The sequence below is a fragment of the Musa acuminata genome, chromosome BXJ3-8 (assembly GCF_036884655.1).
Source record: "Musa acuminata AAA Group cultivar baxijiao chromosome BXJ3-8, Cavendish_Baxijiao_AAA, whole genome shotgun sequence".
NCBI lineage: Eukaryota > Viridiplantae > Streptophyta > Magnoliopsida > Zingiberales > Musaceae > Musa > Musa acuminata.
This window is the reverse complement of record NC_088356.1, coordinates 48,939,007-48,950,351: the sequence shown is the minus strand read 5'-3', so window position 1 is coordinate 48,950,351 and position 11,345 is coordinate 48,939,007. Positions and strand designations below refer to the sequence as shown.

The following is an 11,345-nucleotide window of genomic DNA, read 5'->3' as shown; positions in this document are numbered from 1 at the left end:
TCGTTCATCGGTTTAGAGGGAAGTTGAAAACCGTTTTCAACGATATTCCATAAATCTAAATTCATAGAAATCAAGAAATCTCTCATTCGAGTTTTCCAATAAGTATAGTCCAATCCGCTAAACAACGATGGACGAAAAACTGATAAGCCGTCTTGAAAGCCATAAAGAGCCATTTCTCGTGGGTGTAAATCCGAAATGAGAAAAACCGGGCTCTGATACCAATTGTTAGGATTAAGAGCACTAAGAGGGGGAGGGGGGGGGGGGGGGTGAATTAGTGCAGCGGAAATCTTTCAACTATTAAAACTTCGTTCGTTGATAAAAGCGATTTCGGTGTAAAATCCGATTCTAAGATTACTTTAACTTAAGATTAAGCGAGATGACGATAAAGTAAATCTATGAAGGCGGTTTGCAGTTTATGATGGAAATCAAAATGCAAGCGCAAACTGAAATATGACGTTCGTACGATAAAACTGGTTTACGTCTAAATGTCGATTCTGAAAATACTGAACTTTGAGATACGTTTTGTAAATGCGCAGAAGGCAGTTTGCAGTTATAATTGAAATTAAAATGTAAACGTAAACTGAAATATGATGATCGTACGAAAAAGCTGATTTATGTCTAAACGCAGATTCGGAAAGCTCTGAACTTAGAAACTCGTTCGTAAAAGCGTAGAAGGCAGTAAGCTATTGAGGAGGTTTGCAGTAAAGATAAAATGCTCAAAGTAAATAATGCAAACCGAGATTTAGAGTGGTTCAGTCAATCTTGACCTACTCCACTTTTGGCTTCCTCCACCGACGAGGTCATCGACGTCAACTAGAGGCCTTCCTTCAATAGGTGAAGGCCAACCACCCTTTTACAGTTTCAGTCCTTTTGACGGGCTTAGGAGACAACCCTTACATAAATTTTCTCTCCTCTCTTTACAACTCAGAAAATGGAAGAACAGATGGAGGAGAACTTTTGGCCTTTACAATAATTTTGAGCTCTAAGAATCACAGAGAAAGATCAAGATTTCGAGTGTAAGTTCTTACTCTTTCAGTGTTGAATGAGTGGGGTATTTATAGGCCCCAACCCAGTTCAAATTTGGAGCTCAAAACTGTCAATTCCCGGAATTCCGGGATCAGGCGGTTGCACCTCCTGACTGGGGCGGTTGCATCGCCTGGCAGAGCTCGAAGACTGAGCCTCTGGGCGGTGCCACCTCTGTCAGGGGTAGTTGCACCTCTCTGCCAGAGCTCGAAGACCGAGCTCAGGCGGTTACACCTCCTGACTGAGGCGGTTGCACCGCTTGGCAGAGCTCGAAGACTGAGCTCAGGCAGTGCCACCTCCTGTCAGGAGAGGTTGCACCGCCCAGTCTCGCTTGGAGACTGAGCCCAGGCGGTGCCACCTCCTGGCTGGGGTGGTTGCACCGCCCAGTCTTGCTGGGAGACTTAGCCCAGGCGGTGCCACCTCCTAGCTTGGGCGGTTGCACCTCTCACAGCAATCAGGGTCCGAATGGGTTGATCCATTCGGCCCAATTTGGGTTTTTTAGGGGCCCAATTGCCCCAAGATTAAGTTAATGGGATCACCTCCCATTTCCAACTTAATTATTATGCTAACTACGATAATTCCTAAGACAATTTCTGCAGCTTGCTCCGGTGCGTCAATCGCTTCTTCCGGCGAGCTTCCGGCGAACTTCCGTCGATCATCCGATGAACCCTCGGTGATGCTCCTGCGGACTTCCAGCAAACTCCTGGACTTGCGACGATCCACTTGGCGAGTTCCGACGAGCTTCTTTGGCAAGCTTATGGACTTCTCGGATTTGTTCCCACAGAACCTCCGACGACTGTCCGAACTTCCGTCGAACTCTCGAACTCCCAACGTGATCATTGTCTTGACTCCGGCGCAACTCCTGCTGCATGTCTTACTTTCATCGTAGTTAATCCTGCACATGTAAACAAAAGCTTCGACTGAGACAATTAATCCTAAGCAATTAACCAAGTTGTCCGGCATGTCATTGGTCCCTCGACGCTTCGTCCGATTCTTCGACGCATCGTCCTTTCCTGCGGCCTATTGCCCAATCGGCCAGTTGACTCCGCAACTCCAATATCCTTGGCACAATACCCGCTCTTCTTGGTCCGATGCCCGAGTCCACGGCCCGAAGCCTTCTGTCGATACGTCGACCGATCCACCGGCCCGACGTCCAATCTTCTGACATGTTCCTCCGGCACAACATGATTTTCCTGCTTTAATTGTCTCATCCCGATCGAAGCATCCTGCGTCACTCAAAACGCAGATTAAATCATAAACATATATCAAGTAGTTTCATCATCAAAATACGAGATTCAACAAGACCCCTTTATGCCCTTCTTTCATGGTCATTTCGAATGATAAAAAAAATACACTCATTATTGTTTAAGCCTCTGTCACGCGGATCGGATTCGGTCTTAAACCCGATAAGAGTTGTTAATAGATCCAAATGGACCAATATCCTAATCGGACCTAATCCGGTAAATAGACCATCTAAAACGATACCAAATGGATCCTTATATCGTATCGGACGTATCATTAATTAGGTGGCAATCGGATCTGGCATATTGGTATTTGGTTATTTTAATAGAAGAGAAGGGAAGATTGACGAGACAAAAAGAAAATTACACAAGCGACTCTCTTTAGAATTTTGATAGCATACAACGATTAAAAGGACAAAGCATCCCACACAGACACGAATCTTAAAAAAATACACCCGTTATTGTTAAAGCCTCTGTCAAGAGGATCGGATTCGGTCTTAAACCCAATAAGAGTTGTTTATGGATCCAGATGGACCAATATCCTAATTGGACCTAATCCGGTAAATAGACAATATAAAACGATGCCAAATGGATCCTTGTATCGTATCGGACGTATCATTCATTAGGTGGCAATCAGATCTGACATATTGGTATTTGATTATTTTAATAGAAGAGAAGGGAAGATTGACGAGACAAAAAAAAAATTACACAAGCGGCGCTTTTTAGGATTTTGATAGCATACAACATTTAAAAGGATGAAGCATCTCACACTGGCACGAATCTTAAAGAAATACACCCGTTATTGTTAAAGCCTCTGTCACGCGGATCGGATTCGGTCTTAAACCCGATAAGTGTTGTTAATGGATCCAGATGGACCAATATCCTAATCGGACCTGATCCGGTAAATAGACCATCTAAAACGATGCCAAATGAATCCTTGTATCGTATCGGACGTATCATTCATTAGGTGGCAATCGGATCTGACATATTGGTATTTGATTATTTTAATAGAAGAGAAGGAAAGATTGACGAGACAAAAAGAAAATTACACAAGCGGCTCTTTTTAGGATTTTAATAGCATACAACGATTAAAAGGACGAAGCATCCCACACTGACACGAATCTTAAAGAAATAAACCCGTTATTGTTAAAGCCTATGTGACGCGGATCAAATTCGGTCTTAAACCCGATAAGAGTTGTTAATTGATCCAGATGGACCAATATCCTAATCGGATCTGATTCGGTAAATAGACCATTTAAAACGATGCCAAATGGATCCTTGTATCGTATCAGACGTATCCTTGTATCTTATCAGACGTATCATTTGTAGAAGTCCTAATCTAGAATATTGACCTTCTTTTCTCCTCTCCGATCTATAGTCTTTTTGAGATTTGTCTGGAATCAAGATTTTATCGGTGGTGAATGATGAGTGGGGGGAGACCAAAGGTGGTTGGAAGATTAGATTTTGGAGGAATCTTAATGGCATTTTCGCTATAGGATTATGACAACCTTCCTGTAGTCTGACTATATATTATTGCACGCTCTCTCTGGTTCTAATGATACCCCCAAGGATGAAGCTGAAATGTGAACGAGATATCTTTCCCATTGCTTCTCCCCACAACATCTGAAATCATTTTGAGGTGACGTTATAATTTCTTCCCCTCCATCTTTAGCTTTTGTTTTTGGCTCCAACTAAAGTTAAAGCTTTTGTTTGTTTATTCCCTAATAATAGAATCCTCTCTCTTTTTTATTTCTCGAATTGTTGAAGCGGTGGCTCATCATTTCCCTGCAAAATTTGTTGTTTGTTTAGAAGTGATTTTGTTCTCTATTTGCCATTAGAGAAGGCCTAAATTCTATTATTTATTATAGGACAACAATCTGCAGTGACAAAAAAAAAATTCTGCCACTTCCCCAAACAAGCAATACTTCTCCTGATAGAATTCTTCTCAGAATTGAACTTCTATGTTCATCTTACTGCTGCTCAGATTGATACAAATAACTGAAGAAGCTACAAATGAGGTCTATGTTATTGCAACTTTTGCGTTTACATCATTTTTATCTTGGTGCAATTTTGATAATAGCAACTTCGACTTCACCAGCCTCGGCTGCATACTCCTCTATTCATAATCATATACAGACTGACCACTGTCACTTCAAACAACTTTTATGTGTATAAATAAGCGTCTAACATGAAAAATTTGATGCTTCTTTTGCTCATTTTGGAGAAATGCTTACAGCAAACTTACCAAGAGGTGCACTTCTTGAGTTCCTCAAAAACTAAATAAACGATGAGGTTACTATAAATGGCATCAGAGAATACCAATTTTAACTCCAGATATAAGTGCTAAATAGAGACGAAACAACTGCTTTCCAACTGCTATCTTGCTCTTTTTCGAGTTAGAAAAACGCTCTCTTGCTGAAGCCAATGCGTCATCACCTCTCGTGTAACGTTCAGTTGATTGATCCACAGCTGCCAATTTATCACCATCATCGTAATCTTTTACAGTAACATCTGATGTTGTTAACTCTACAGCTTGCTCAGAGTTGTTTGAAGTCTTGGCTTGGGTATCATCTTTCTCTGTATCCCGAGTATAATCTGTCTGTGCATTCTTCTCAGTAGGGCCATGTTCAGGTACCGCTAAAGTGCCTCCGGGTAGCTTTTGTTCCTTCCGTTTTGTGGCATCTTCTGACTGAGCACCAAAAGCTACATTCTCACCGAGCCCAAAGTAAAAATCGCTCAAGTCACTCTTCTTGGTTACCTACATGAAGCAGTCATGTCGATTACATTAATTGATTAAAGAAAAGAAATGGCAGCTTTATAATGAAATTTAATGACTATGATAACCAACTAAAAAAGTAAAAGCATCGAAGAGAAGTGTGATCACTCCTGAGAAATAATGAAATTGCTAGTCCCACTTAATTGCATCATAAAACAACTTATCACTCAAATACTAGTCAAATTTGAATTGCATCATTGCTGAAAGCAACCATTTGAATTGGATTCAACATACAATAACTAGAAGCCTTCACTCATAATGAATCTTCTTACACTATGGTTGATAACATAAAAGAAAATTCACATTAAGTTTCGGAACATTAAACATGAGTATTGTCACCAGAAGGACCAATCATACTGACTAAGCGTAAAAAAATTATGGTGCTCCATGTTTCACAATAACATGAGAACCATCATAAGTCTTGTCCTCTCCTAAGTCTTGCCCTAACTGATGTTAAAGACATGAACCATGCTGATCATAAGGTTGTCAAATCCACTCAAACCCTCAAGACACCTCACCGTGCTTCATAATTGGAAGATTATAGTTTATAAGACTACAAGTGTAACATATCTTAACACGATGTGATCTGATAGCCTATCTGACTAAACTGGGTATTAATCAAACCCCTAACCAAAACTGTCCAAATTCTGATCTTATCAAGGTTTTAAAAATCGAGATGAAGGTCAAGACTGGTAAACAAGAAGGGGATAATAATACAACAATTGGTTGGGACAATATGGTTGGAGTATTGGACAAAGATGATGATAGGATAAGGTCACAGAAAAATTAAAATCAATACAAAAAACCAAAATCAGATAAATTCAATTTTTATGGAAAAAATCAAAATTACCACCAAGCTTATATTAATAGATGACTAAGATGTGAACCTTGGATGCAATACTTTTACCAAGGTCTCATTCCATGTGGCCAACACCAAATAGCATCTAATACTTGATAGCTAATATTACAATTCATCAATTAGCTAATAGATAAATTCAATAATTATGCTCACAAATGCAATACTCCCAAAGGCGAAATATACACTTAATAACTTTCATCACTATAAATCTACAAAAGTTATCGAAAGTATTTCTATTTGATGTTAATACCAAAAGGATTTAAATTTAACAAAAGAAGATGACACAAGTATGTACAACAGGACTCGAAATTGGAAGCACATTCAAACAATAAATTGATAAGTTCTAATAAAAGTATTACCATGTTTCACGACCCCGACAAACTCATAGTTTTGGCTTCTCAAAAAAGTCCAGATAAACATACAAAAGGCAATTGTTGATGAGCTGATTCTACAACAATGAAGTGATTTTAAGCTTTTATTCTTCCACCAGAGAAAAACAAAATCAATTGTCGAATACACCACATTTTGTTGAACAGTGGATGTTTTTTATGCACAAAAGGTTGCATAAATCACATTACATATGCAACAAGAAAAATAAAGCAAAGCAGCAAAAAGAAAGATATGAGCCACTTACATCATCTCTTTCTTCACGAATTTGGCGCAACCTCTCTTCGTCTAACCATTTTTCTTGTTCTGCTATCTTTTTCTTGTAGGCACCGGTTACAAACTTTTCCTTATCTGCAAAAAGGTGATCATCCTTGCTCCTCTCTTTCAGCAGCTTCCTCTCATATACAATTTCATGTTCCCCCTCACGTTGTTTTGCTTTCTCCATAAGTGTTTCTATATACTTTGACTGTAACCAAGATCAAACACAGACATAAAATTTTTAACTTGCATTCTTAATCGTTAAGCACTCAAAAAATAAGGTCGATCCTCTCCCACAATTTAGGTTTAATACAAAAAGGATGCCGCCGAAAAAGAACTACTGAATTAGGATTTTTGAATTCACATCGTACTTGAACAAAGCACAATTGAAAATTAAAATGCTAATTATTGTGCCAAAGCAAACATATAAAGTCCACAAAGCTTTACTTTGTATCCTATTATTGATCTGTATTTCAACCAAAATATAATTCAATACTCTTTGTATGAGAGATCGACTAACTTGAAAAAGAAAAAAAAACTGGAAAAGGTATCCCATGTTTATTTCAAGAAAGGAATGGAGAAGATACGAAAAATAATCATCGTCACACCTGCCCCACCCTGAACACGAGGGAAAACCAATTTCAAAAAGAGTAATAAGGTGAGTTCGTTTTGTAAAGTATCCGACTTTGGGTACATATCTAAGAAATCTTCTTGGAGACCAATTATCACCGCCATAGTCTTATCTAAAAGATCACTTCTTTAAATTTGATCATTCGAAATGATCATTAAAGAAGGGCATAAAGGGGTCTCACATAAGACTGAAACGCAATTCCATACGATCATCAGCGTAATCAAAAGGATCATGTTTTCATCCAAACGTAGGCAAAAGTGAAGTACATTTCTCTCCGTTCGATCCTGAACCTTGGGGCGCGCAATCTTCCCCTTCATCTTGTCGTAAACCCCATCGTAGTCGAAGGACGAGGGATCCTCTTCCATTGCCTTTTTGTGCTGCTCCTCGATCTACCAAATTCCACCATCAATCAACTAACCCGTAAATTCATTTACTCATCAATACCAAGAATAAGGAAACCATTTTAAGAAACCTTCCGGAGAGACTTGTTTTTGGACGCCTGCCGTGAGATTTCCCTCTGGATGTCATCCTCGTCGTCGTCGCCGCGGAAAGCGAAGGCAGGAAGGGGAGGGCGAGGAGGAGCTGGCTTCGAGGTCCTCTGCGCTGGCTTCGAAGGCAGAATTGACCAACAGAACCTTTGAATATGCAAAAGATGACAATTATATTCTTGACACGGAACCTTTATTTTGCTCAAAATGAGAATAAACAAGTCATATTTTAAACATTCTAGCAAGCAAGAAAGTCTACGGTTATTATGAATTCAGATGCTCCCGTTTACAGCAAAACATAGATTACACCTATATTCTCGCTAATGTACGTGACATACTTGCAGTGAAGATGATCCTCTAGATTATTTTGCAACTAAAGACCAAATATAATACAGAGATGACACTAAGAACATTATTGTAAAGAAACAAGTCCACTTTTTCTTCAATTTCCAAAAATTACAAAACAAGATAGCTTATTCTATGTTCACAGATCACTTGCCACTATTGGCAGCATCGCAAGTTATTTTATGATATGAAGTTTGTTAATGGGGGGAAGCAGTTTCATGATTAACCTCCACTAATTTCAGGTGAAAATTCCATCCAAAGCAACAACAATTAAAGCATAACAATCATGTTTATACATAAGCTTTAAAGACAACTATTATCAAAAATCAAGTTTCAAGTCCTGATTCATCTAATCTCACCTTTTCTCATGTCATACCTGCTATACAATGTAATTGTCTTTTGATGGCTTTGAAGAAGAATGCTTGATGGCACAATGACCATCATGACAAGAAGTCTGACAACAGCAGGCTTTCAGATGAGGTAATTTGTCTCGCTGCTGTGATGAAATACAACAGATCCAACTGCTGAATTGCTCACCAGCAGATAAAAGTAGGGGCAGGGAGGAGAGAAAGATGGGTCGAGTAATTTTGTTGTATTAAGTCACATTAAAATTATAAAAAGAAAACAAATGCAGGGTCTTGTGACAAATAAGAAGGAAAAATAGAAAAATTAGGAAATAGATGAACATAAAGAACATGCTAAGAAAACCCAACATTATTTTTTTGCATTTTAAATTTATATTTTATCTAAGGAACGGATACTCCTTAAAACAAAATTACATGCAATTCAGACACTTTTGTTAATTAGAATTCTGAAAAGAAAGGGAGAAAAATCACTAATCAGCCTATAGTAGGCACCCAAAAAAGCCTGCAGGTTGCATTTTGTAAGAGTTTGGTTCAAAATGAAAAACTATCAATAGGTCTCTTGAACCAAGCTCAAATCAAAATAAAGCTGGTCAAGAAGGGTGATAAAGTATCTTCTTCCTCCTCATAACTGGTATGTGTTAGAATTTATATTACTTGTTCTTTCATTGTTTCGACTGAAATTTTTGTGAATTAAGTATATTAAATTGAATCCTCCCCCTTTTTTTACCTTCCATCAACTCTCTTCTCAAATTCTTAAGCCTACCACCCTGTAGGTTGTTCTAAATCACTACCCTTGAATTGATTAAATCAACCACTACCATTGAGTTCATAAAAACTATGAACCCACATCCAATCCAAGTCTATTTCCCAAAGAAAACTATTTCACCTTTGGCTATTGAGTAATGCTAAGAGCAAACATCCTGGTAAGCCAAGCTTCTCTATCTTTGCCTTCAAATACTATCAATCCTTTCTAAGTAGATTGCCTAGGCAACATCCACGCTCAATAGATGTAGGAATGTCCTCTGCAAGAACTATTTGCTTTTCAGGTTAATTATGCACCATGTCTGATTTTCCATTGTAGAAACATATAACAGTTGGTCTTGTGAAACATCCAAGTTCTGCTTCAATTTCTAAAGCAACGTGCTACGCAACTAAGAACAATGGTCAAATGTGTGATCCTAGACCTCTTCCTTCAGCCGAACCATGTGTTTAGCAACCGACAGCTCTTCATGGAATATAAATGTTCTTGTTGCCAGCTCATGAATCTTATCGGTGTCGGCTTCAATTAATCAATCCTCTTCGACAATTTACCAAACCTTAGCCATAATTATCCATCATAGCAAAAAAGAAATGTCTACCACATCAAATTCTTCTACTCTGTCCGAATAACGTTCTCTTACCCTTTCTTCTGCTATCATCCTGTTGCTTTGTTACCATGTATGTGTCCTTAAGTTGGTCCCAATCCTTTATGGATCTGGGCAATTTAGTTGGCACAAAATAAAACCTCTGGTGAACCCTTACACTAGTTCAGAAAATTGAATCCAAGATCATTGGTTTTATCCTGAATTGGTCCAATCAGCTCGAGAAGTTTAGCACAATATGGGAACAACTCATTGACACTTCAGATGTTAATTGTTAGATGGCTTCTTCAATGAACGTGGACGGTGACATTATTTATAAGAGATTCACCTCTCCATATGGTTGCCAAAAATGCAGGAGGAACTCAGTTATTCTTTTTTTAAAGAGAAAAAAGCAAATAAAACAGGGTTAAGAACACAATAAAAAAACATGCATGTACTACCGATCACCATGTCAACATCAAGGATTTTTGTATATGTCATGGTACACAATGAAAGCAGATTTAGAAAAATATAATCATCTTCAGAAGGCTAGATTTCAGTAATGTCATAAAAAAACTACATTTTAGTAATCTTTAGGCATAAATTTTATATATGACAATAAGTAGCTCCTGATGATCTTTGTCTGATGGTTTCATATATGATACATGATTAGCCAGAGCTAGACTATTAGAGTTTCTTTTCACAAGTAATCAAAGATGAAAATAGAAAGTTAGAAATTTTGGTGAAATTCAAAATTCATAAATTGAACATTTAGGGGATTTTATCTAGAAAATTGAGTAGTTTTTCTTTAACTTTCTGTTGTAGTTTCAAAAGTTGAGGAAAATAACAAGCTTTAAGTTTTTTTTTATTTTTAATTTTAATTTTTCCCCAAATTTAGGTTCCTTTAATATTTTAATTATTTTTATCTCAAATCTGATGTTTTTATTACACATTGTCCGATTTGACCAACCTAATGCAACACAAATTTTTATATCCTTGAGCATTCAATCCAGTAAAAGACTTGGTTCAAATTTCATGGACCTTTCTAACAGCAATAAAAAGTTTCATTCACTCTTCATTATATGGTTTCACATGCCAATTCTTTGAACACTAGTAGTCCACTTCTTTACAAAATTTTCATACTTATGTGTTCTCATTCTCATTTCCTTTCCCTGGAAAGCCAAGAGGCAACCTCTAGAATTTCTAATTTATCTTGATAAAATATACTAGAAATCGAACTTAGATGTGTTACAAGGATCTACCAACTGCAAGCCAATCTAGCACTAAACATAAGATTAGTGGGAAAAAGAACATCTGGAAATATAATGAGATAAAACATTAACTGATAATGATACTTCAGCAATATTAGCTACATAGAGCACAATTAAGTTAATCAATGTTAACCTTCATCATCAAACAATAGACTATTGAATTAGATGAAAGCCTCTCCTCAAACAGGCAAACAGAAGTTACTGAACAAGGTACAAAACAACCATTCTCACAAGGTAAGGACAAAGTTAATGGCAGGAATTTAAAGCAGCAGACAACAAAAGCAGAACACAACTTTGTGACATGTGGTTTAGATACTGGACACAGCAACTGATAGTTGATATATCAATGTGCTATTTATTG

At 37.7% G+C, this 11,345-nt stretch overlaps 1 protein-coding gene across 1 annotated transcript; it reads right to left on the bottom strand.

The window, feature by feature from the left end:
• Positions 1–4,572: 4,572 nt before the first annotated feature.
• On the bottom strand, positions 4,573–8,449 carry LOC135644261 (uncharacterized). Its single transcript, XM_065161731.1, has 5 exons — positions 8,385–8,449; positions 7,648–7,810; positions 7,442–7,564; positions 6,534–6,752; positions 4,573–5,022 (listed from the first exon to the last, which is right to left on the bottom strand). Exons 1-5 carry the CDS (start codon positions 8,447–8,449, stop codon positions 4,573–4,575), a joined length of 1,020 nt encoding a protein of 339 aa, XP_065017803.1.
• Positions 8,450–11,345: the final 2,896 nt, after the last annotated feature.